This window comes from Lemur catta, chromosome 1 (assembly GCF_020740605.2).
Source record: "Lemur catta isolate mLemCat1 chromosome 1, mLemCat1.pri, whole genome shotgun sequence".
NCBI classification, from domain to species: domain Eukaryota; kingdom Metazoa; phylum Chordata; class Mammalia; order Primates; family Lemuridae; genus Lemur; species Lemur catta.
The window spans coordinates 109321346-109346171 of record NC_059128.1 but is presented as its reverse complement, the minus strand read 5'-3'; the positions used below and the strand labels follow the sequence as shown (position 1 = coordinate 109346171).

At 59.8% G+C, this 24826-nt stretch overlaps 3 protein-coding genes across 5 annotated transcripts in view; 2 read left to right on the top strand and 1 right to left on the bottom strand.

Moving 5' to 3' along the window:
* The window catches only part of SH3GL1 (SH3 domain containing GRB2 like 1, endophilin A2), a 31548-nt gene extending 25580 nt beyond the window's left edge, over positions 1–5968 (top strand). The window contains exons 2-10 of the mRNA XM_045545092.1: positions 465–533; positions 645–717; positions 1597–1740; positions 2325–2458; positions 2592–2750; positions 2888–2991; positions 3591–3715; positions 3852–3908; positions 4317–5968. Of these exons, the coding sequence (XP_045401048.1) occupies positions 465–533; positions 645–717; positions 1597–1740; positions 2325–2458; positions 2592–2750; positions 2888–2991; positions 3591–3715; positions 3852–3908; positions 4317–4513 (1062 nt within the window). The 3' untranslated portion in view covers positions 4514–5968. The remainder of the gene's footprint in view (positions 1–464; positions 534–644; positions 718–1596; positions 1741–2324; positions 2459–2591; positions 2751–2887; positions 2992–3590; positions 3716–3851; positions 3909–4316) is intronic.
* Positions 5969–6259: 291 nt separating this feature from the next.
* MPND (MPN domain containing) lies at positions 6260–14062 on the bottom strand. 2 transcript variants are annotated; one of them, XM_045545070.1, is made up of 13 exons: positions 14035–14062; positions 13630–13892; positions 12713–12949; positions 10332–10464; positions 9794–9878; positions 9586–9682; positions 9342–9414; positions 9196–9272; positions 8225–8393; positions 8062–8132; positions 7630–7719; positions 7045–7137; positions 6260–6445 (listed from the first exon to the last, which is right to left on the bottom strand). In XM_045545070.1, the coding sequence occupies exons 1-13, from the start codon at positions 14039–14041 to the stop codon at positions 6368–6370; spliced, it is 1473 nt and encodes a 490-aa protein (XP_045401026.1). In that variant the 5' UTR covers positions 14042–14062; the 3' UTR covers positions 6260–6367. The 2 variants fall into 2 exon arrangements, with proteins under 2 accessions (XP_045401026.1, XP_045401036.1); XM_045545080.1 differs by lacking the exons at positions 6260–6445; positions 7045–7137 and having other exon boundaries at positions 8225–8448.
* A 3060-nt stretch (positions 14063–17122) lies between these two features.
* On the top strand, positions 17123–24775 carry STAP2 (signal transducing adaptor family member 2). Of its 2 annotated transcripts, XM_045545021.1 has the most exons (14): positions 17280–17340; positions 19393–19484; positions 19622–19693; positions 19844–19966; positions 20527–20583; positions 21069–21169; positions 21762–21896; positions 22512–22581; positions 22671–22773; positions 22898–22963; positions 23799–23948; positions 24034–24126; positions 24204–24278; positions 24618–24775. In XM_045545021.1, exons 2-14 carry the CDS (start codon positions 19431–19433, stop codon positions 24680–24682), a joined length of 1164 nt encoding a protein of 387 aa, XP_045400977.1. In that variant the 5' UTR covers positions 17280–17340; positions 19393–19430; the 3' UTR covers positions 24683–24775. The 2 variants fall into 2 exon arrangements, with proteins under 2 accessions (XP_045400969.1, XP_045400977.1); XM_045545013.1 differs by lacking the exon at positions 19393–19484 and having other exon boundaries at positions 17123–17340.
* Positions 24776–24826: the final 51 nt, after the last annotated feature.

Here is a 24826-nt window from a genome sequence, read left to right as displayed (position 1 = left end):
ACTGTCAGGATTTTCTTTTTTTTTCCTAAGAAAGTCGACCCAGAGCAGTTGAGGACGGGAGCAAAACTCCACATTCCTCTTCACGGGAACATTTGCATAGGCGCTTCCCGAATCAATATCTTCCGAGCTGCGTGTTTCCCACGCTGGGCCTGTGGACTCTGCAGCGACAGAGACGGGGCCTTGTCCAGTGGGCCCACTGTGGGCTCCTGGGCAGCGGCTGAGACGCACAGAGGCGGAAAGCTGCCCCCACCTGCCCTTCTGCAGCTTGCAGGTTGCTCCCACACTGAGGCTGCCGTGTCCTGCTGGGCGCCCTGTCTAGCGTCACTGTCATGTTCGGACTCCTGGGAGGCCACAGTGAGCGTCCTGACTGCTTGGCCACCCCCGCTGGCAGTGCACGTGGCTGGACATCATCGTGAGGCCCCCTTCTCCTCTGGGTCTCACACGGTCTCCCTTCTGTCCCCTAGCTGGTCAGCGAGAAGGTCGGAGGGGCTGAGGGAACCAAGCTGGACGATGACTTCAAAGAGATGGAGAAGGTAAGGGGAGGCCACTGCTCCATGCGGGGTGGGCAGGTGAGGGCCTGTGTGCTGGGGTGGCCTTGGGTGCCCTGTGGGCTATGAAACCACACATGCTGACTCTCTTCACAGAAGGTGGATGTCACCAGCAAGGCGGTGACAGAAGTACTGGCTAGAACCATCGAATACCTGCAGCCCAACCCAGGTAGGGGTGCCAGCCAGCCACCAGGGGTCCGCCCCAACCCCTCTGGCCTGTGTCAGTCAGGAATGTTCCAGCTACCAGAGCATGAAGAGGAAATGTGTGGGCTGGCAGAACTGGAATGCCCATGGGCGTGCAGGCTTCAGGCATGGCCCGATCCAGGGGTCCAGAGGCTATCTGTGGGGTCATGCCCTTTCCACTTCAGCTGGCAGCTCAGCTCCCTCTGTGATGTTCCTCCAGGCAGTGCTAGCTTTAGGTCACTCCTGCAGCACAGAAGGGCATCCTGCCCTCAGCTGACTCCTTGGGCCCATCCTCAGTCCATGAAACGTGGGGCAGGGTCTCCTGGGCTGTGAGGGAGGCAGGCCTTTCCCCGGGGAAAACCCAAAGTTGGTTCCCTGGCAGGAGGCAGCGGACATAGGGCAGGCTGCAAACCCAGCAGTGTCCAATTGCAGCCCACGCTGGGGACAGACCCAAGTGGGCAAGGGAGGGAGCATAGCTCCTCAGCCCCCCGAGAGACGAGGTCCAGGGCAGGGGAGCCCAGACCTCACTTGCACCTGTGCACAGATAGACCAGCTGATTGTCCCCAGATGAGGGAGGGGCAGCTGCTGTCACAGCCTAGTTACAGGATGAGGAGGCCCAGGGGGAGGGCTCATTTATCTAGGAACTGGTCACCGCCCTGCCCACTGTCGGTTCTCCGTTGAGGCAGACTAGAGCGGAGAAGGGTCCCCTGGGAGCCTCCCCAGGAGCCGTGCTTGTTGCAGGCTGGCCTAGGTCAGGGTCCCTGGGCCAAGGGTGCATGTGAGAAATACCCTGTGGTGCCAGCAGAGTGCAGGCCTTGCTGCCCCTCGAGTGGCCGCCATGCCCACCCTGCCCGTCCTGTTCCAGCTTCGCGGGCCAAGCTGACCATGCTCAACACCGTGTCCAAGATCCGGGGCCAGGTGAAGAGCCCCGGCTACCCGCAGCCCGAGGGCCTCCTGGGCGAGTGCATGATCCGCCACGGCAAGGAGCTGGGTGGCGAGTCGAACTTCGGTGAGTGGGGTGGACGCCCCACTGCTCCCTGCAGGCCACATGCCACCCCATGGGGACGGCGGGGGCAGTGACGCTATGCAGGTCCAGGTCCGTGGCACCGCCCTGGCACGTGTGCTAGGGGCACATGGTGGACCACACAACCTCCCTGTGTGTGGGGAGGAGGGGGCTGCACCAATGGATCAGCCCACGTCAGGAGGAGGTGGACACGGGGAGAGGGGCTGTTTGGGGACCAGAGGGGCAGGGCAGTGGGTAGCACCCCCTCCTGCAGCTCCAGAATCTTCCAGTGTGGGTGGCTGATTTCCCCTGGGTGAGGACAACCAAGGATCCTGAGAAGGCCCCTCATCCCCCCATTAGCAGGGAAAGACCAGCCCCTGCCACCACCTTCAGCCAATTTGGGGCAAACCCAGTCCCTTGTCAGAACGTGGGGAGGGCACCAGGAGGGGGCAGCTTGTGTGACACCTGCCTTGGTTCAGATTTGGGGTCCTTTGTTTTGCTTTGAATTCCTGGGGGGCAGGACTGTATGGAAGGTGGGGAAGGCCTCGCTCCCGAAGGCCCCGGTGACGGCTCCCCCACCCCTTGTCTAGGCGACGCCCTGCTGGATGCCGGGGAGTCCATGAAGCGCCTGGCGGAGGTGAAGGACTCGCTGGACATAGAGGTCAAGCAGAACTTCATCGACCCCCTGCAGAACCTGTGCGAGAAGGACCTGAAGGAGATCCAGGTACCCCCACCCGGCGCCGGCCCAACCACCCCTGCACGGCCTCGGTCCTGCGCAGGCAGGGTGGGTCTCCCAGCGGTGCGGGGACAGGCCTCCCAGCGGCCGCTGGCGTGACCCACGTCCCCGCCACCCCCAGCACCACTTGAAGAAGCTGGAGGGCCGCCGCCTGGACTTCGACTACAAGAAGAAGCGGCAGGGCAGGATCCCCGACGAGGAGCTGCGCCAGGCGCTGGAGAAGTTCGAGGAGTCCAAGGAGGTGGCGGAGACCAGCATGCACAACCTGCTGGAGACCGACGTGCGTCCTGTGGGGCCCCTGCGTCCTGCCGCGCCTCCCAGGGTGGGTGGGGAGTGCTGTGGGGTCTCCTCGGGAGGGTCAGGGAGGGCGAGGGAGGAGCTCACGCGGCAGCCCCTCAGCCCCGGCTGTGCCCGCAGATCGAGCAGGTGAGCCAGCTCTCAGCCCTGGTAGACGCCCAGCTGGACTACCACCGGCAGGCCGTGCAGATCCTCGATGAGCTGGCCGACAAGCTCAAGCGCAGGTGAGCCGTGGCCCTGGCCAGCCTGCACTGGGATCCAGACCCCTGCAAGCCGGGGTCCTCCTTCCTGCTGTGGGTCCTGGGGCCGCCGTGTGCCCTCTGCTGGCGGGAGTGGGCTGCACCCCTCCACGGCCAGCCCTGGTTCCTGCCCCAAGCTGCTGTCCTTGTCCCTGAAGGAGGGGCTGGAGTGGCCTGAGGACCGAGAGTCCAGAGCTCTGGGCTGACACCAACCTCAAGCGTTTTGCTGGCTCTGCCCCTAATGCTGCCCCCTGGAGGCTCCTTCCGACCATGTTCCCATCCACTTCTTCGCCCTCTGAGCGCAGTCCTACAGTCAACCCATGCCCAGGGCCTGGCATGTTGGCCACCTGCCCTCTGGGCTGCTGAGGGGGTGCTGGCATTTGTGCCATCTGTTGGCAGGAATGCCCGAGGCAAGGGGACCATGCCAGATCCAGCCACAGCCAGGGTCCCAGGCCCCCTCTGACAGGCCTTTCCCACAGGCTGGGCTGAGTCCTTGGGCAGCAGTGTAGACACGGGTCAGGGGGACGTGCCTTGGCCTTGGCACTGGAGCGCTCAGGGCCCATCACGGCTCTCTCCCTTCTCAGGATGCGCGACGCTTCCTCACGTCCCAAGCGGGAATACAAGCCCAAGCCCCGGGAGCCCTTTGACCTCGGAGAGCCCGAGCAGTCCAACGGGGGCTTCCCCTGCGCCACAGCCCCCAAAATCACAGGTGACGGGTGGTTTCCTGGAGGTGGGAACACCAGGGGGCAGGAGTGAGTCTCCAAGAGCCAATTCAGGGCGGGCGGTGAGCAGGGGGCATTGGCTCAGCCGCATGCTCAGCTGGCCTTGTGTTTGTCCACAAGCAGCTTCTTCATCTTTCCGATCTTCCGACAAGCCCATCCGGACCCCCAGCAGGAGTGTGCGTGAGTGTCCCCCAGGGCCCAGCCCCCGCTCATGGCCTGCCCCACGTCTACGGCACTGCCTTCTAGTCTGTTCTATAGAGGCCTTCCTCCTCCTCCTCCCCTCAGTGGGGGGCACAGAGGGTGGCACAGGCCATAGGCTCCAACCCCCGGGCCTTGGGGCAGCAACACAGACCTGCAACACCCCTGCTGCTGCGAGCACCAAGGGCTCTGGCCCGGCTCTAGGCTCGGTGGTTATAGGGGCATCTGCCCATTCTACATCCTGGTGGCATCGGGCGTCCCTGGCACCCAGCAGTGCTCACTCACAAAGCCGCTTCCGTCCTCCCCAACCACCCTGGGCAGAGGCTGGGTGTGGAGCCCCCACCTCACCTGGGCCCGTGACAGATGCGCCCCCTCACGCCCCTCCCTCAGCACCCCTGGACCAGCCGAGCTGCAAGGCGCTGTACGACTTCGAGCCAGAGAACGACGGGGAGCTAGGCTTCCGCGAGGGTGACGTCATCACACTGACCAACCAGATCGACGAGAACTGGTACGAGGGCATGCTGGATGGCCAGTCGGGCTTCTTCCCCCTCAGCTACGTGGAGGTGCTGGTGCCTCTGCCTCAGTGACCTGCCGGCGTCCCTGTCCTGGCCACCTGCGTTCCACGTGCCCCTGCGGCCTGCGGGGGCCCCGGGCCCCTCGGTACTTCCTGAGCAGGGCCTGGCACCTGGGGCAGGCCCGTTTACACTAGCGCTCACCCTCGTGTAGGGTGCTGGCTCCCCTCCCCACGTGGGCGTGTGGGCGGCTGTCCTTCCTGCTCACACTAAGGTGCTCTTAGAAACACTAACGTTCCTGGGGCGGACCCTCCCCACACCTCCGTCCTGACTGCCCTGGGGCCCAGCCCCAGCCCGTTTTATATCCCCTCCCAGCCCGTTGCTGGCGATGGGCCTCGGCCCCCACTCCAGGGCTCCCCAGGCGCCTGCGGGCCTGTGGCTGCACCCCAGCCTTGCACACATGCCACTGCCCCCCCCCAGAGCGAGGGGGGAGGGCCTCACCGTTCCCCCAGCCAGCTGTCAGCTTGCAGCTGGGGACAGAGACCAGCTGGGGTCCCCAGGGGCTGCCCTGCCCAAGGACACGCCCTCTCCCAGGAGCCTCGGTGCCCCACCCCGCCCCCACAAGGCCGAGTACCTTTCCAGCTTTTTAACTGCCCCAGCCAAGCACAGGGAGGTGTGTTTCACCCTCTGGCACAAGATGCCACCACCAGCTGTACCCACACGCCCTCCCCCAACACCTCTCGCACGGGACCACAGGGCCCCCAGTGCCCCAACCTTAGGCTCCAGCACAAAGGCTCTGATGGGAATGTCCCGGGCCCCTGGCTGCTGGGCCTCCTGAGCCCGTGCCCTCCACCCTGTGGGAAGCGCCCCAGCTGTCTCCTCTACACCAAGGCGCTGCCCTCGGGGTCCCTGAGCCCGTGCCCTCCACCCTGTGGGAAGCGCCCCAGCTGTCTCCTCTACACCAAGGCGCTGCCCTCGGGGTCCCTGAGCCCGTGCCCTCCACCCTGTGGGAAGCGCCCCAGCTGTCTCCTCTACACCAAGGCGCTGCCCTCGGGGTCCCTGAGCCCGTGCCCTCCACCCTGTGGGAAGCGCCCCAGCTGTCTCCTCTACACCAAGGCGCTGCCCTCGGGGTCCCTGAGACTGTGCCCTCCACCCTGTGGGAAGCGTCCCAGCTGTCTCCTCTACACCAAGGCGCTGCCCTCAGGGTCCCTGAGACTGTGCCCTCCACCCTGTGGGAAGCGTCCCAGCTGTCTCCTCTACACCAAGGCGCTGCCCTCAGGGTCCCTGAGACTGCCCAGACCAGCAGGGCCCCAGCCCTGGCATCCGCCTCCCCTGCGGCCTAACCCCAAAACTGGCCAAACTGGGCTTGGGGGGCCTCTGGGCCTGACTGTATTCACATTCCCCTCCCTGTGTCCCCTTCCTCACCATTACTTGGGGGGGGGAACGCAGATGACTTGGCCATGATCTAGGGTGGATCCAAATGTACTCCTGATTTTTTAAGAAAAGAAGTATTAAATGTCTCTTTCTACAGCCCTGGCCTCGTCTTGGTGCAGGGTGGGCCTCCTCTCCCCAGACACCTCGTGCCAGCACCATGGCCACCCAAGTGTCAGCCCGGTGGCGTCCCACCTGCAGGCCCCCACAGAAAGCCTGGTCACCAAGGGAAGCCCTGCCATGGGGCTACAGGCCAGGCCCAAGGCCACACCTGGAGGGGGCAGCTGGGCAGGAGGCAGCCCCTGTGCCTGTGAGGCAGGTTCCCTGCCACAGAATGGAGGAAGCAGGAGCGACCGTCACCCCACCCAGGGAGATGAGCTCACCAGCGGGTTGCTGCTTTCGTTCTTTTATTATCGGAGCCTCTGCTAAGTCACTCGGTGAGACAGCAACGGCAAGGCCCAGACCAGTTACCCAGAGCCGCTGGGGCCCTCAGCTGCCCTACTTGAGGGCGCTGTACACCTGCTCCAGCATGTGGCACAGACCCTGGTCCTTGGGCGTCCTGCTGGCCAAGGAGATCTGAAACGAGAGCGGGTGCCTCAGGGCAGCAGCCTGGCAGAGCGGGGCACGCCCAAGCCCAGGCACGGGGTGGCATTCCTGGCACAGCCTGCTCAACAAGAGGGGTGTTGCGTGACCAGGATTGGCTGGCTCATGGTGGCATGCCAGGCGCTGTGACTGGAGGGCGTGGGGCTTATCTGCACGTTCCAGATGCCACTTCCCTGCCTGGGTCTTGGTCACCCGCGGGCACGCTGGGGCCTCGGGAGTCAGTGGTCGCCAGCCCAGCCAAAGTTTGAACAAAGGGAGCCAATGTGTCCTACGCAGGGTGCAGCGTTTTCAGAGAATGACTTTCAAGCAGGAAGTTAAGACACACTCAGAAAGCGCCCATACGTAAACGTCCCCCAGCTGTGGGCCGGCCAGCTACAGGGGCAGCAGTTCATGGGACCCGCGGTTCTGGCTCTGTTCAACCCTGCCGGAGTGTGAGGCTCCAAAACCCAGTTGGAACCCACCCCGCACGCCCTTGGCAGCAGCGCTGTGAAGTGGGGTTGGGTCACCATAGTCACTGTCTCTCTGGCCGCCCTGGGTGTGTTCCCGGTGGCCCCTCAGGACGAGAGCCTCACCTTGAGCTTGTCGAGGTAGGTGTGCTCCTGGTCCCAGGGCTCCTGGAACCTCACTAGGTCAGGAGCGCCCTTGTAGAACTCCACCAGCAGCATCTGCGGGACAGGGCAGACGGGACACATGACCCAAGTCACCAACAAATAAATGACACAGGAGAGAGTATGAGCAAGCGCAGCAAGATGGCCCACCTTGTCTAAGTCCAGGAGGGCTCCCTGGAGGGGGAGGCAGCAGCACTGCCTGGGCTGCCACACACAGCCCACCTAGACTCACGCTCCCTGAACATGGTTCTCTGTACAGGCCTGACAAGGCCCCTGGTCTAGCCTCGTCCTGAGCAACACCCCCTGTGAGTCACAGGTTCAGTGAACTAGTTGAGCTTTCTTAAGAGCATGTTGAACACACAGGTAATAGAAATATGTCCATCTGGGTACCGACAGTCCCGTGGAACTCCTCTCCTCAGAATCAGTGGCAAGTGTAAGGCCTGACAACAGGGGGACGGGGTGGGGGACTTTATCCTGAGAGTGAGGGAAGAGGAGCCCGACAGGCCCAGCTGGGTGCCTGCAGTGCGCCCCACCCGGGAGTGAGCTCACCATCTCGTGGAGGATGTCATTAGTCAGGAAGCTGTCCTGGACGTAAGCCATCTCCACGTCCATGGGGATGCCGTAGTCACTAGGCCTTTGCTAGCAGGGACACAGGCTGGTCAGAGAGGCCCCCCAGGCCCCCAGCCCATGGCAGGAAAGGGATGGGGAACGGGGGAAGCGCCCTGGCTGGGAATCGGTGCAACTAGGGAGGCAGGGGTGGCATCCTCCTGGCAAGAGAGGCCCCAAGATTTCTTCCCAAAGCTGACCTAACCCTGACCCAGGGCAGACATGGGAGGAGGCTAGGCAGGTTTGGGAAGGGAGCCGTCCTGGTACCTGGCAGGTATGCCCAGAGACCCTGCCCCTGGCCCGCCCCAACAGAACCCTGAACCAGGGTACCCTGCCTCGGCACCTCTGCCCCCCGCCCCCGGCAGCCCCACCTACCTCGGGAGGAGGCATCACCCAAAAGGGCGCGATCTTGGACTCAGGGCCTGGGTTGCCAGAGTAGTAAGGGGCTGGCGGGGCAGAGGGAGAGAGGGCTGGGCCTGGGGGCCTCCTCTGGCCCAGCACCCCTCATCCCCCACCTGCCACCCCCCACGGGTCTCACAGCAGAGCAGAGCGAGGCAGGGCTGGAAGCCATTGCTGGAGCCCTGCAGCCGCAGCTGGTAGTCCATCTGCGCGTCGATGTCCTGCAGTGAGGGCAGTGCCGGGCCGTGCGGGTGGCTGTGGTACCAGCCGACCAGGGACAGGCCGCGCAGGAACAGGCTCTGGTAGATCTGGGGACGGAGGCGCAGCTGGGGGGCACTGAGGGCCTGAGCAGCCCCGGTGGACCTACACATGCAGCCAACCGTTAAGGAGCACCTGCTGTGTCCCAGGCCTGGGGACACTGGTGCACAGCAGTGACCAAGACAGACCCTGCCCCACTGTCACCAAGTACAGTGTGAGGTGGAGGAACCACTCACAGCCATAAAAAAGACGCACCCTGCCACTAAGCAAAGGCAGGAAAGTTGTCACGACCACACTGCGGCATCCCCAGCTCATGGACCACAGTTGGCACACAATATGTGCTCAGTAAATAGCTGGACTTTCGCACATGTGAGCAGGAGGGGACATTCCCGGGTGTCCTGAGCAAGCAGACGCAGAGAAATGGAGAGGTGGACAGACTGCGCAGAATTGGCACCCACTCACCCATCCCCCGAGGGACGCTGTGGCGCCATTGCTGAGCACAGCGCCAGGCACATGCTATGCGCCACTGTAAAAACTGAGTAAGAATGGCGGCTGGCACGTGCCGTTGCCATCACTAGGTGCCAGGCGTGGCACTCAGCTTCGTTTAAGCCTCGAATTTTACCCAGGAGGAATCAGAGGTGCTGAGAGGGGCGGGGGCTGGCGGGATTTGCACAGAGATCTGGGGCTGGGCGACCCAAAAACAGAGCCATTAACCCTTAAGCCTGGGGTCCCAGGCACACACTCACACTCAGCCACACACTTGCTGGGCGCTGGCACCATGCCAGCCTCTGGGGCAGCGGCCAGGACAGCTGTGACCCTCCCCAGAATGCCAGCTCCCAGGCAGCGCCTCACCTCCTCCTCAATGGCGGCCGCAGTGTCAGCGTCCCCAAGCCGGCTGCGACAGGGGAAGGCTCGCAGCACGGTGAGCACTGCAGGGAAGAAGCGGCCATGGGCCCTGGCCCCAAATGCCCCCCTGCCCACCCAGCCCAGATGCTCACTCTGGCTGTTGATGTCCCAGCGGCCCCCCAGGTAACCCACGACCTCGCTCCGCGTCAGGTGACTGTGGAAGTCCTGGGGAGGGGAGGGATGTTGGGAGAAGGCTCAGGCTGCGCCTCTGCCCCAACACAGACAACTACCCACTGTCACAGAACTGACAACCTGGGGACGCCCTCAGCCCCTTCCCTGGCACCCCAGGCCCAGGAGCCCTGTGCCCCTGGACAGGGTCGGGGTTTGGCCACGCACCAGCAGGAACAGCACGTTGCTGGAGACGGCCACGTTGAATGGCTGGAACTTGTTGATCGCTGCGAAGGATGTTACTTCCACCAGGGTGTGGGGGTTCCTGTAGGAGCCAGGAGGGTCCTGCAGCCTCAGGAACCCCCATCAACCTGGGTCCCCCAACCCCTGCAAGAGCTCCAGGCGTGCTGGGGTGGGGGCTTGGGGTGCATCTGACCTGGCAGAGTCGCGACTCCCCAACATGCAGTAGCGGACGGGCACGCGGATTTTGTTTTCCACCCGCTTCCCGGAGGGCATGGCCTCTGTGGTGGGCATGGGAGAGGAAGAAGGGCAGCATCAGTCCCTCCCCGGCCCAAACTGGAAGGCAAAGCAGAGGCAGCCTTCAAAATCAGGTGGCGAGTGAACAACTAGGACAGACGAGATTGAAAACAAAATTAGATGAGGAACTCAGGAAACCACGTCGTGGGCCAACGGAGTCAGGCAGCAGGGCCAGGAAATCGGGTGTGCTTTAGGAAATCAGGCAATGGGGCAAAGAAATCCCGTGGAGAAGCAAGAAATCAGGCAGCACCTAAAAAACAGCAGTGGGACTGAGAAATCCTGCACTGGAGTTTGAGAAGTTAGGCAGCGAGGGAAATCAGGCGGCGGGGCTGGGAAGGCAGCCAGGCACCTGGCGGGGGCCAGGAAGGATAAAGGCTCGACCTCTCCCCAGCCTCCTCCCCGTCCTGCCCTGCCTCCCCCATCCCCACGCCTGTCACCTGGGTGGGCAGTTTCCGAGGGGCCCTTCCCCGGGGGCCTCCGACTCTTGTCCTCTGCGGAGACCCCCGCCAGAACCTCCTCTTCCTCCTCCTCCATAAGCAGCTCCTCCTCCTCCCCTTCGCTGGCCGGGCTCTGGAGGGGCAGGGGTGGGGGGTGGCAACCGGAACCTCAGCTGGGTGCTGCCACCCTCCCCAGCAAGCCCCACCGCAGACCTGGGGCCTAGGCCTTAGGAGCCATTTCCTCGGGTGGACACTAGAGGGAGAGCGAGAGCAGAGGGTCCTGGCTCCGCGCTGCCCCCTGAGCGCCCTCCTGTGGCCAGTCATCAGGTTCGAATCCCACCTCTGCCTCCTAGAAGCTGTGCCCCTCAGGCAAGCGCCCTAACCTCTCTCAGCTCTATTCTCATCTGGGGAACGGCACAGTGGCCTCCAGTCCCACAGGGGTGGCTCAGGATGAAATAATACAATGCATGCTCCATTCCTTGAGCAAGCGAGAACTTTACGTGGATTAATTTAACTTCCCTTAATAACCTCCCCTCCTGCCTTGTCCTAAACTGCCCTTGCTGGGGGTGACCTCTCTGGGTTCAAACCCAAGGGTCCCATCTCAATCCCTGTCCTCACCCTCTCGGCAGCGTCCAATGGGGCCAATCCTCTCTCCTCCTGGGAACAGGGGCCTGGCCCTGCTTCCCTCCCAGCTCTCTGGGACCCCCCTTGGCCTCCCCATCTTTGTCACTGGTCCAGGGTCCTTGGGCTCCTCCTTCCTCCAACCCACACCCCTCCTGGGCAGCTGTGTCCATTCCGTGTTCAAATCCCAACGACACTCAACAACACCCATGGAACTGTCTCCAGCCCGGGGCCTCTTCCAGCTCCAGACATGAGGCCCAACTGCCCTCGATGTCTCCACATGGGGGGTCACGGGGCTCACACAACACGGCCACGCTGAGTCCCACCACACCCCCAAATCTGCTCTTTAATGCCCCCCCGGACTTTGGCTGGAGGCACCGCCATCTTGCTCAGGACCCCCCAATCTCTTCACCCCAGCATGTGACCCATCAGCAAATCCTGACAGATCCACGTTCAAAGACACCTAAAACCTGGGGCCACTTCTTCCCCTCTCAGTGGCCAGCCGGGCCCACCCCATCATCCCTCACCTGGACCAGTACGCGCCCCCCACCTACCCTGGTCCATGCCCCTGAGGTCTGTCCTCCCCGCAGCAGCCACCAGAGGACGACTGTGAGCACCTGAGTCAGGGCCCATCCCACCTCTGCCCACAGCCCTCCATGGCTTCCACCTCCCTGGTGGGGGAAAAGCCCAAGTCCTCCCTGCCATCCACCAGGCCCTGCATGACCTGCACCCTTCTCTCCCTCTCTACCCCTCCTCACTGTGCCTCAAACATACCAGGGGCAGTCCTGCCCCAGGGCCTTTGCATGGGCTGTTTCCCAGGTATCCTCATAGCTTCCCTCCTTCAGTTCTCTGCCCAGATGTCACCTTCTCAGTGACACCCTCCCTTCCCTCCACTCCCAACTCCCACCCCCTTCCCAGTTCACTTCTTCTGACATACTACAAAACACACTTATTTATTATGTTTTTGTCTTTTTCCACAAAGGCAGAGATTTTCCACTTTTTTGCTCTCTGCTTTACAGCCAGTGCCTAAAACAGGGCTTTGCACACAGTCAGCACTTACTGAATACTTGCTCAATGAAGAGTTGTACATGTCCACTTGGTTAGGCCATAGCATCCAGTTATTTAATCAAACGCTAACCTAGGCGTTGCCGTGAAGGCATATGGTAAACGGGATTTACGTCTACAGTAAGTTGACTTTCAGTCAGGAGATTACTCTTGATGATAAGGGTGGGCCCCATCTAACCAGTCAAAAGCCTTAAGCACAAACACTGAGTTTTCCTAGGAAAGAAGGAATTCTGCCTCAAGACTGTAGCAGCCACTTCTGCTTGAGTTTCCAGCCTGCCCTGCACATCTCAGACATGGGTACTGTTACCATCTCCATTTTACATACAAAGAAAACTAAGGCTCCTTGGCCAAGTTCACCTAGCTAGTGAAGACTCAAGGAACATCTATTATTAATACTATGGCATTTGAGGCCGTCTAGGATCTAGTCCCTGCCAACATCTCCAGCCTCCTCAGCCACCCGTGCGTGATACCAGCATGTGTTTCTTCATGCCTACATGGCTTTGCCTATGCCATTCTATCCCTCTAGAAAGCCCTTCCCTTCGTCTTGCTCTGACAAACTCCTACTCATCCCTCACAGCCCCAACTCCAGTGTCCCCTCTTTCTGGCCCAGCCCTGGAGGAGCTGTGTCCAGCTGGGAAACCCCCTCATCCAACAGTGAGTTGGGACAGCTTCCTGCAGGAGGCTGAAGGACGTACCTCGTCAGCAGCAGCCGTGGGCATGTGGAGCTGGTGCCGCCGCAGCCAAGCAGCCTTGTACTTGTCCAGTTTCTGGCCCTTGTACTTGACAGAGGCCCAGCCACAGCCGGACTTCTTGGCAGGGTTCACCAGCTTCTTGCAGTGGGTGGCCCAGGCGCTGGGTGAGTTGAACACCTGGCCGGTTTCCTGCCACACGATCCTCCCATCTGGCTGCAGGTCGCCCATGAACTTCTTCCCCTGCGGCAATGGTGGCCTGGCTGGGCCCCGGACCTGGCACCCACCAAGACCTCTCTTCCCGGAAGTCCTTCCAGATCCAATGCTCCCTGAGTGAGGCTTCCCGCGTCCCACTATAGCAACCCTTCCAGAAAAACCTATCCCAGGCCAGCTTCTCACACACCTGACCAGCCTGCTCTGAAACTGCCTGGTATGCGTCTGCACACTGCCTACCCCATTGGACTGTTAGTCCCCCAAGGGTGGGGACAGGGTCACAAACTGCTCCCATCACAAATTGAATGATAAGGACAGTAACGGTAGAAACAGCAAATGCTTAGGCGGCATTTACCGAGTAGCAGGCACCCCGCCGAGTGCTTTATGCATTTAATCCTCACATGGAAGGAAAATATTCCATCTTACAAAAGGGGAAACTACAGCACAGAGAGGTTGAGCGAGGTCACACAGCCAGGAAGGCGGCTGACCCTGTGTAGGTGACAGCTTCACTCTGAGCCTCGGTTTCCCCTTTGTGGAATGGGGCGTTTGGTGAACTACGTCCTCCGGCCCAGAAGGGGTCGTGGTCTGGATGCTCCGTACCTCAGTTTCCCCTCCCCACACCGGAGCTCGTCTTGCAGCAAGGGAGCTCTGGGCCTCAGTTTACCCTTCTTAGCCCGAGCCGGGGTGGGGGGCAGGAAGGGGGTGCTCACCAGGTAGTAGATGGACAGCACCCCGACGCCGGGCTCCAGCAGCGCGTCTTTGAGGAGCACCCGCAGCGTGACCGCCCGCCGGGTGAGCGCGCCCCCCGGCCCGCCGCAGCCCCCAGCCCCGGCGCCCCCGCCGCCGCCGCCGCCGCCACTGCGCCCGCCGCCCGCGCCCGCTGGTCGCTCGGGGTCCTCGGCCTCCGCCTCGTCCTCGTCCTCCTCCGGCGCCTCCTCGCCCGCGCCGCCCGCGGGGGACAGCGGCTCCGGAGCTGTGGACAGCGACAGGCTGCAGCGCGGCCGCCTCCCCGCCGCTCCCTGCGCCCACCGCCGCCCGGACCCCCGCCCAACCGGACCCCCGCGCCCCCAGCCCCGCCGCCCCCGGTGCCCAGGCTCCCGCGCCCCCGGCAGTACCAGCCATGGCCGCGCCGCCGCGCCCCGTGCGCCGCCGGGGCTTTCTTCCCGGCACGTGACGCGGCCCCGCCCAGAGGGCGCCCAGACCATTGGTGGGCAGCTGGGGAGCTCCGCCCTCTGGGGCGAGCAGGGAAACTGAGGCTTCGGGCCTGCCCCACGCGAGAGAGGGACACTGGGAACTCAGCCCTCCAGGACCATTTGGGAAACTGAGGCCCGAGGCCGCCCTCCATGGGAGGGGGGTGGTGACCCGGAGTTCATTGATACGAGCGGAGAAACTGAGGCCCGAGGCCACCCTCCATGGGGGAGGGGTGGTGACCGCGAGCTCATAGGTACAAGCGACGAAACTGAGGCCCCGCTTTCCAGGGGCCAGTGGCTGCCCCTGGGGCCACTACTGTTAGATTGAAGCGTGGAACTGGGGGGCGCAAGGGGCTCAGCCTACTGCAATGAGCGGGGACTGAGGCCCGAGGTCTGCAGCCACCGCTCTTGAGAAACTCAGAGGCCTAGACCACTGGGACCAGGGGGAAAACTGAGGTCCAGGGAACGATGCAGGGTGCAATGGGGAACAGCTGCGCGCAGACTAAGGCGGGTCTAAAGTGTCCAAGTCGGCTTCAGTCTCTAACGGGTTAACGTCCACCCTCTCCAGCGGCGGTCGGCTGATTCTACGAATGGACCAGAGCACAGATCGCCAGGCAATTATAGCAGGTCCATTTATTTCACGTTCAACCAATCGGCAGCAGCCGCTATGTTCCCGCCTCACCCAATCAATAGTAAACGGCTGATTCCGCCCAGCTCGGAGTCAGCCAATGGACAGCCGTTTCCAGGTGACCAATCAGCAGAAGGCGTCGGTCATATGTCCAATCAGTTGCAGGGTCTGGTCCACAAACGGCCAATCAGCTCCAGGCTTAGGAACGCCTCTTCGGTCTAGTCCCGTCCGCCCAGCTAAACCCCGCGCAGGCCGAGCAGGGGGCGGAGCCCGGCTGGTGGCGCGTGTGCATCGCGCAGCCCTGGCCTTTGTCCCCTGCCCCTGTCCTGGGACCTTCGTCCCCGAGGCCTTGCGCTGGGAGTCTCCCAACCCCCAGCAGGGCTGAAAGCCCGGGATGGAGACTTCCCAAATCCGGAGGGCAGCATGCACTGGGGTCACACGCGGATAGCTTGGACTGGCCCCAGTCGGGGACAGGGGCCTGGATGGACATTAGGGGCTCAGGGGGTAAGAGCTGGATACATGCGATACATTATTACCAAGCAACATAACTGCAGATCACATCCCTCATGAATACATGCAAAAAAAAATCCTTCCCAAAATATTAGGAAATAGAATTCAGCAATATATAAAATGAATTATACACCATGACAAGTGAGGTCTATTCCAGGGACACGAGCTGGTTCTGTATTCAAACATAAAACTATGTCGTCCACCGTGTTTAACAGGCGGAATAATCGTCCCCTAACGATGTCCATGTCCTAATCCTCAGGATCTGAGAATATGCTAGGGTACATGGCAAACGGACTTAAGGCGGCAGATGGGATTAAAGTTGCCGGTCAGCTGACATTTAAATAGGGAGATTATCGTGCATTATCCGGGTGGGCCCTATGCAGTCACAAAAGTCCATGAAAGTAAAAGAGACAGGGAGGAGTGAATACAGGAGAAAGGGTGATGTGATTTGAGTACTTGTGGCTTCGTAGATGAAGAAAGAGGATCCTGGCTCAGAGGAGGTGGTTTCTCCCTTAGAGCCTCCAGAAAGGGACACAGCCCTGCCAACACCTTGATTTTGTCCCCCTGAGATCCCTGTAGGACTTCTAACCTGCAGGACAGTAAGATAATACATTGGTGTTGTTTCAAGCCTCTGAGTTTGTGACAGCTTATTACAGCAGCCGTAAAAAACTAATACAGAGACTAAAGGAGAAAAATGACACCATCCCAACAACTGACGGGGAAGGAGCAGTTGACAAAATTCAACACTCATTCATGAGGAACTCTCTTAGCAAGCTAGGAATGGAAGGAAAGTACCTCAACTTGCTAATGCATAGCCACAAACATTTATTTTGTTACATGGATATATTTGTAAAACAAACTAAACTAAAAACCTTTAGCTAACATCTGGATGTTTTCTCGCTATGATTGGGAACATGGCGGCAAGAATGTCCATTCTTACTACTCTTATTCAACATTGTACTGGCCTGTAATCCCAGCACTTTGGAAGGCTGAGGCGGGAGGATTGCTTGAGGCCAGGAGTTCGAGACCAGCCTGGGCAACATAGCGAGACCTCATTTCTATAAAAAATGTGAAAATTAGCCAGGCATGGTGGTGGCACTTGCCTATAGTCCCAGCTATGTGGGAGGCTGAGGCAGTAGGATTGCTCGAGCCCAGGAGTTGAAGGTTGCTGTGAGCTATGATGACACCACTGCACTCGCGCTCGGGCAACAGAGCAAGACTTTGTCTCAAAAACAAACAAACAAAAACAAAAAACAAAAAAAAACCTAGCCTTACTTACAGATGATATTATGGTCTATGTGTAATAGAAAACCCCAAGAAATCTACAAAGAAAACATTCCTAGAACTTATCAGTGAGCTCCGTAATGTGGCAGGATACAATATCAACACACAAAAAAATCAACTGCATGTCTAATGTTTACATGCTACTGATGAATATGTAAAAACTAGAAATAAAAATACAATGCCGTTTACAATTGCTTCAAAAAAGGTGTATGTCTACTTAGATGTATGTCCGACAAACAAGCACAGGACTTGCATCCTGAAAACTACAGCACGCTGATGAAAGCAAATAAAGAAGATTTAAGTGAATGAAGAGACAGACCATGTCCACGGATGGCAGGTCTGCCGGAATTGAGGTACAGGTTCAGGGTGATTCCTATCAAAACCCCAGCAATATGTCTGCAGATACAGGCAAGAATATTCTCCCACCCAGGTATCTTAACAGGCATTTAGGGCATTCCTACTATGCGCCTGTTGTGTCTTCTCCAGTGGCGTCCCCTCACCACTCAGGTGCCACACTCTCTCCGTGACAAAGAGGCCGGGGATTTCCCTAGGATCCTTAGCCCCCGCCCAGCGCTGGCAGGGGAGGGAGGGACAGGCTGACAGAGAGAGGAAATTCCCCTGGAACCTGTTTCTCAGACTCCTGGGCTTCCTGGCCCAGCTGGGGAGCTTGCTGGAATTAGAGGCTGGCCTGAAGACCCAGGCCCGCCATGGCCTCGGCCCTGAACCCACCCCGGGTCCCCAAGCCCAGGAGTGTCCTGCCGTCACACTACTATGAGAGCTTTCTGGAAAAGAAAGGACCCTGTGACCAGGTAAAGTGGAAGGCAGGGCAGGGAACTGGGTACTGCTGGGCCACCCCGGGCAGGTACGGCACCACTCTGAGCCTCAGTTTACCCACTGGCTAAGGGGGCAGGGTGGGCATTGGATGGGCACGTGCTGAGGGCTGGGGAGGGTTCTGGCCATTTGTGGGTCTGTCTCTCTCTGTGTGTCCGTGTGTCTCTCTGCCTTTCTCTAACTTGATCACTTTCTCTTTCTCTTTTTCCCTGTGTCTCTGCCTGTCTCTGCGTGTCTCTGTCTCCCTTTCTGTCTCTTGGATACAAACAAGATCAGGGACTTCCTCCAGGAAATGCAGAGCCATCTGACTCCTTTCCCTCCTCCCCCACGCAGCCCAGAGGAATTCGGGGAACCTCAGCGGCAGGGTTCAGGGCCAGGACAGGTGCCAGGTGGGGACAGTAAGAGCTGAGGGGTGACGGCAGGACCAATTACTGACCATGGGACCAACACGTGTGTGTGTGTGTGTGTGTGTGTGTGTGCGCGCGTGTCCCAGGCTGAGGTCCCATCTCTCCCTCCCCACGTCCTTTTTTTTTCTTTTCTTTCTTTCTTTGTTTTTTTTTTTTTGTTTGTTTGTTTTGTTTTGTTTTTTGGGGTTTTTTTTTGTTTTTTTTTTTTTTTGAGACAGTGTCTTGCTCTATCATCCAGGCTGGAGTGCAGTGGCATCATCCTAGCTCACTGCAGCCTCCAACTTCTGGTCTCAAGCGATCCTTCTGCCTCAGCCTCCTGCATAGCTGGGACTACAGGCACATGCTATGCTTGGCTAATTTTTCTATCTTTTGTAGAGACGGGATCTTGCTCTTGCTCAGGCTGGTCTTGAACTCCTGGCCTCAAGTGATCCTCCTGCCTTGGCCTCCCAGAGTGCTGGGATTACAGGCACGAGTCAGCCCAAACCACCAACTCTTTGCCCACCTCCCTGCCTCTGCCACTGGGGTTCCCCCCACCTGGAGCGGCCATTCCCTCTGCCTCTGCGTGTCCAAATCCTCCCCAACCAACCTCTGCTCTGGAGGCAGCGGACCATGGTTGTTCAGAAAGATCATGGGCCCCAGAGTTCAAGAGACGCAGTTCAAATCCCCACTGCATCTCCCAGGCCTTATGCAAGGGAGTCTCCACCTTTGAGCCTCAGTTTCTCTCCTGTGAAATAGGTAGGTTAGGGCTGCAGTCACGCTTAGCACGTTGGGGCCTGGTCACTGCAGGCCCCGGTGTTTTACATGTATGAACCCGCCTCATTCTCACAAGAGCCTCTGAAGGAGGTGCCATAGGCTGGGCGCGGTGGCTCATGCCTGTAATCCCAGCACTCCGGGAGGCTGCGATGGGAGGATCACTTGAGGTCAGGAGTTCAAGACCAGCCTGAGCAAGAGCGAGACCCCATCTCTAAATAATAATAATAATATAATATATAATTATAAAGAAATAATAATAATAAAGGTGGTACCATTATTATCACCATTTTGTAACTGGGGAAATGGAGGCACAGAGAGCTCCAATAACTTGCCCAGTAGCACAGAGCTGGTGCATGATGAAGCAGGTCTGACCATACTGAGTTTAACCATGTATTGCTCTGTTCCCAGTGCCTGGAGAGGGCTGGCACATAGTAGTCCCTCAGTAAATCTAGTGACATGCATGTATGTAGTGTGGGTATTGATGGATGGACAGATGGATGGGTGGATGGATGGATGGGTAGATGGATGGATGGGTGGATAGATGAGTAGAGATGGGTAGATGGATGGATGGGTGAGTGGGTGCATAAATGATAGATGGATATGTGGATGGATGGATGGAGGGATGGATGGGTGAGTGGAGGGGTGGGTGCGTCGATGGATAGGTGGATGGATGGGTTTGTGAATGGGTGGATGGGTGGATGGATGGATGATGGATTGATGGATGGGTGGATGGGTGGATGGATGAGTGAGTGGACAGAACACCATAAAGCCAATTAGTTCCAATTATACTCCTGGAGCCCCCACCTCCACAGATTGGGGGGCTGCTCTGGGTCCTCAATCCCATCATGGTTCCCTTTGGTCCTTTCTTAGAGGAAAACAGATACCCAGAAGCCGGGCCATGTGTGGGGATGGCCTCTCTACAAAGGCAACACTTGACCAGAAGCCCAAAGCAAGTGATGAAGGTAGCAGAGTGAAGATCTGGGGGAAGAGTGGGGCAGAATGGAGCAGCCAGTGCAAAGGCCCTGAGGCAGGAGCAAGCATAGTGGAGGTGCCTGGCTTTGCCACCTCACCTCCTTCTCTCTCCACCTCTGGCCCCCAGGATTACAAGAAGTTCTGGGCAGGCCTCCAGGGCCTCACCATCTATTTCTACAATAGCAATCGGGACTTCCAGGTAAGGAGGGGGATGGAGGCTCTGGAGCTGGCCCTCCCTTGACCCCAGGGACCAAGCAGAGATTGGTGTGGCCAGGGCAGTGGCTACATCATCTAGGGGGCCAGAGGGGCCATGGGCCTGGTGCTCAGACCCCCTGTTTCCGCACTCCAGCATGTGGAGAAGTTAAACCTGGGGGCATTTGTGAAACTCAGGGACGAGGTTCCCAGAGGAAGCTCATGGGACCCTGGAACCCACTTCAGCCTGTTCCTCTCCAACCAGGAGATCAAGTTCAAGGTAGGTCCCTTGGTGGGGCTGGTGGGAGATGCTCCCTCACAGTTGTGCTCACCATTAACACACACGAAAGTGGAGTCATGCAGACTCTTCCACTGGGTTGGTGACATTGGGCAAGTCACTCAACCTCTCTGGGCCTCAGGTATCTGTCAGCGCTCATCAGCAGAGGCATAGCCCATGCAAAGGCCCTGGGGCAGGACTGCACCTGGCATGTAGGAGGCACAGAGAGGAGGCCTGTGTGGCTGGAGCAGAGTGAGGAGGGGGAGAGAGGGAGGAGAGGAGGACAGGGAGGGAACGGGGCAGGTGGGGAGGACTTGGGCTTTGACCCTGAGGGAGGTGGGAGCCATGGGAGAGCGGGTTAGAGCATCAGAGGTATGTGATCTGATTGGTCTTTCAAACGTTGATAATATCACATTAAAAATAATAATATCCCACATGACTGCAGACTCACTGGACTTTCACAACAGCCCTTGGAAACAGGGACTATAATTCCTCAGCCCCATTTCACAGATGAGTAGACTGAGCCTCATGGACATGGATTCGTTCTTTCCTTCCCTCCCTAGGTAGAGAGCCTGGAGTCTCGGGAGATGTGGAAAGGCTTCATCTTGACCATGGTGGAGGTAGGAATAGTCGCCCACCCCTCCCATTCCCCAGCAGACCTCCCCAGAAATCCTTTTTCTTTCCATCCTTCATTCTCCAAAAGAGCCTCTGCAGCACAGCACACCAGTCTCAAACTGGTGGCCCACGGGCCACTTGCACCCATAAACATCTTCTGTTTCGCCAACAGAGTGCTAAGACTTTTTAAACTAGCTGCCATCATTTAAAAACCAGGCATTTTAGTCTACACTCCTGATTTTTCTGTCACTCATTGGTTTCTTGCCTGGCCCCTGCAGGGCATTGAGTTTGAGGCCCCATCTGCTCTGTCCCTCCCGCCATCGCCAAACTCCTCTTTTTCCAATTTCTGCGGTTTCTCAAAGCCCTCGTTGCCGTTGCCCGATGCCCTCAGCCCCAGGTTCCCTTGGCGGCTGCTCCAAACTGTGGCCTCAGTTTGCTGCTCTGCGACATGGGCACAGCCGCTGCTGTCTGTCCCTCGTTCGCCCCTCAGCTCCGTATCCCCTCCAATCTGACCCTGCTGCCCGGACACCTGTACATGATGGCTGAGGCCCTGGCCAAAGAAGAGGCACGCCGTGCGCTCGAGACGCCCTCGTGAGTGTCCCCCTGGCCCGAGGGGCTGCAGTGGGGATGGGGGGGTGGCTGAGGGTGGGCAGTGAGCTGGGTCTCCCTGAGTTGCGTCTGGGGCTGAGTGCTGGGCTGTATTAGGGTTGCGGGTGGGGCTTAAGGCCCATGCTGAGGGACGGGGCAGGGTCTCAGGGGCGGGGTTATGTGCCAGGAGGCGTGGCTGGATCTCCGGGGGAGGGGTTATGTATCAGGAGGCGTGGCTGGATCTCCGGGGGAGGGGTTATGTGCGGGAGGCGGGGCCTTGGCCTGGGGGGGCGAAGCATGGTTTTCGGTGGCAATTCTTGATACGTAGGGAGTGGGGCAGGGCTTCCAGGGGAAGGTCCAGGTAGGTGTTTGGAAGGCGGGACAGGTTCTCCAGCGGAGAGTCCTAGGGGACAGGACTGGGTCTCCGGGGAATGGACTAGGTACCTAGAAGGCGGGGCTCGAACTCTGGGGTTGGAACCCGGGGAACAAGGCAGGGTCCCCCGGGCCTGAGGCTAGAGCATGGGGTCGGGTGGGGTGTGGGTGGGGTTACGTGCAGAAGAGCGAGGCTAGGTCTCCGGGGTGGGGCCTGTCCCAGGTGCTTCCTGAAGGTGAGCCGGCTGGAGGCACATCTGCTCCTGGAGCGATACCCCGAGTGCGGAAACCTGCTGCTGCGGCCCAGCGGGGACGGCACCGACGGGGTGTCGGTCACTACACGACAGAAGCTCAACGGGTGCGCATGCGCGGCTTGGGAGCCCGGGGTGGGAGGAGGGCGGGCGTGGGGGCGTGGTCAGGGGCAGGGGCGGGGGTGGCTCCGAAAGCGGGGAGCGAAGGGGAAGCCTGGGGCGGGACCAGAGCTCCGGGGGAGCAGGATCCCGAAGCTGGCCCCGCTTCAGGGATGGGTCAAGGCCTTGGGACGAAGGCAGAGCCCCGGCAGGGCTGCAGACCCCTTTGTCCTGGGAAGGGGCCGGGCCACTCTATAGGTGGAGCAGACCCTGGGGTTAGGGCGGGGGCCGGGTGAAGTCAAATTCAGGGGTGCGAAGGAGCCCTTTGGGCGGAGTCAGGCCCTGGGGGTGGAGTCATGGCCAGGATCCCCGGGGAGCTGAATTTGGGGGTCTCTGGAGGCGGAGCCACACCGGGAGCGGAGTCCGAGCAGGACATTGAATCCTCTTTGCGCAAAGTTCAAGTTAGGGGCGGGGCCATGGAGAAGCTGGAGTCAGGGTCTGGGGGCGGGGCCGAGACAAGGGGCGGGTCTTCCCCTGGGGGTGGAGTCAGTCGGGGCCAGGGGCTCTTTGGGGACGGTGGGGCCCCCTGAGCCCAGCCATCCCTTGGCCTACTGCCTGCGCAGAGCACATGTGGTCCGGCACTACAAGGTGAAGCGGGAAGGCGCCAAGTTCGTGATCGACGTGGAGGAGCCGGTGAGAGTTGGGCCTGGGTCCCCAGAAGAGCACTGGCGGGTCCGCGCCCCTGCCCCAGCGGCCCTGACCGCGCCCTCATCTGCCCCCAGTTCTCCTGCGCCTCGCTGGACGCGGTGGTCAACTATTTCGTGACGCACACCAACAGGGCGCTGGTGCCCTTCTTGCCGGACGAGGACTACGAGAAGGTGCTAGGTGTGCGCTGCTTCGGGGAGCTCGGGGACCCAGTCCGCGCCCCTCCGGCCCCTGCCAGGACGGGGACACCCTGGGGCCGGCCCCGGGTCGGTGCGCCCCCTCCAGGCCACCCTCTCTGTTCCAGGCTACGTGGAAGCAGATAAAGAGAATGGCGAGACTGCGTGGGTGGCAACCTCCGCCCTGGGCCCAGGTGACGCCCCCTCCCTGGGGCAGGGGCAGAGGGGGTAGCGACAGAGGACCCTCATCCAGCCACACCCCCTCCACCAGCCCGCTGCAGACAAACAAATTACCCAGCCCCAGCCCTCAAGGGGCTCCCAGGTTGGGGATAGGGTGGCAGACAGAGCCTGACACAGACGCTGTCATCCCTGTGGGGTCAGACCTGGGGTGGAGGAGAAACCTGGGCGGGGGGTGCCTAGAACTGGGGAGAAGAGTGGGGCAAAGGAGGGGAAGGCTTCTTGGAGGAGGGGGTGTTTGCAGAAGGTCCCCAGCAATTTTAATGCTCCATGAAGTGTGTCCACCTGCAAAACCAGAAGCTCGCATACACCCGTGTAGACACTACAACTCCGCACCTGCATAAATACACATGTCCCATAATTCCAGTCATATATGCACCCTACGTAGCACAGATATACCTATCTTAAGCCACAATCGCACGTACACAAATGCAGACACATCTGTTCTCAAGCACAAAATCTGACATTTATAGATACATACGCATAACCCACTGATCTCAAGCGTGTACCTTAGCAGGCTTGCAGTGTCATGCACACAGACACACGATAGGCGTTGCGTGTACGAACCTGGTTACTTATATTTAACTTGTGCACATTCAATCTGTGTACATGTTTATGCTACACAGAGACATAAATACAGACTCATAAATGGGCACGTGCACAGGCACACACATGCACGGGGACACATGTATGTATTCACGCGTGCACACAGACCTACCTTGAGGTGACCCTGCACCACATGGGTCCAGACAGTGACTGCCTTCCCCCATCGGGTCCTGCACCCCCCCACAGGTGGCCCCAAGCTGCCTTCTGCGTCCCTGCCTCTGTCCAGCCAGGACAAGCTGCCTCTGTTACCTCCCCTGCCTCCGCCACCAAACCAGGAGGAGAACTATGTGACGCCCATTGGAGACGCCCCAGCTGCTGACTATGAGAACCAGGATGGTGGGTGGGGGAAGGGCTGCTGGGAGCTGGGGGGCGGGAACAGGCTAACAGTGGGGTGTGACATGCCACACCTTTGTCCACGCAGTGCCCTCCCCTAGTCAGCCTGTTATCCAGAAACCCAAGAAGTTGACAAAAGTTCAGGCAAAGCTTCCAAGGCCACCCATCGCACCCAAGCCAGGTAGGGGTCCCTCCTCCCCAATCCCTGTCCCATCTGATGGCCAGCTGGCCCCCGCCCTCACTTGCCATCTCTTCCAGAGCTCAAACTCCTGAATAGCAGCCTCACCAGGAAGCCGGCAGCCAGCTCAGCTCAGCCTTTCTCTGCCACAGCAGGTAGGGGGTGGGGCTGGGGGTGGTGTCGATGCAGGGCAGGCTTCCAGGTGTGCGACCCACGCAGTCACCCAAGGCCCCTCACTCCAAAGTGCCCTGTCGTTTAACGTCCTGCTGTCACCGTCTTGAAATTCCTACACAGTCACCCAGGGCCCCACACTCCAAAGCGCCCTGCCGTTTAATGTCCTGCTGTCACCGTCTTGAAATTCCTAATGCTTTTGAGCACATTTTCCTTTTGCACCGGGCCCTGCAAATCTGTAGCCCATCCTGGGTGGATGTCCGGGGTCAGGGCAGGACTGGGGATCCCTGGCCCAGCTGAAGCTGCAGGTGCTGACCCCCCAGGGCTGGCGGACGTGACTGCAGAGCTGCAGAAGAAGCTGCAGAGGCGGCGGGCACTGGAGCACTGATTGGGACGTGCCAAGGGACCAGCGGGCCAGTCTCAGCGCACACAGCACAGCAGTTAGCTCCTGTCTCCCAGAATTAAAACTCAAGTGACCCCAGGACCCACATGTGTGTTTGGCTTTGCCTGGGAGGTGGGAGTGAGGGGCCCA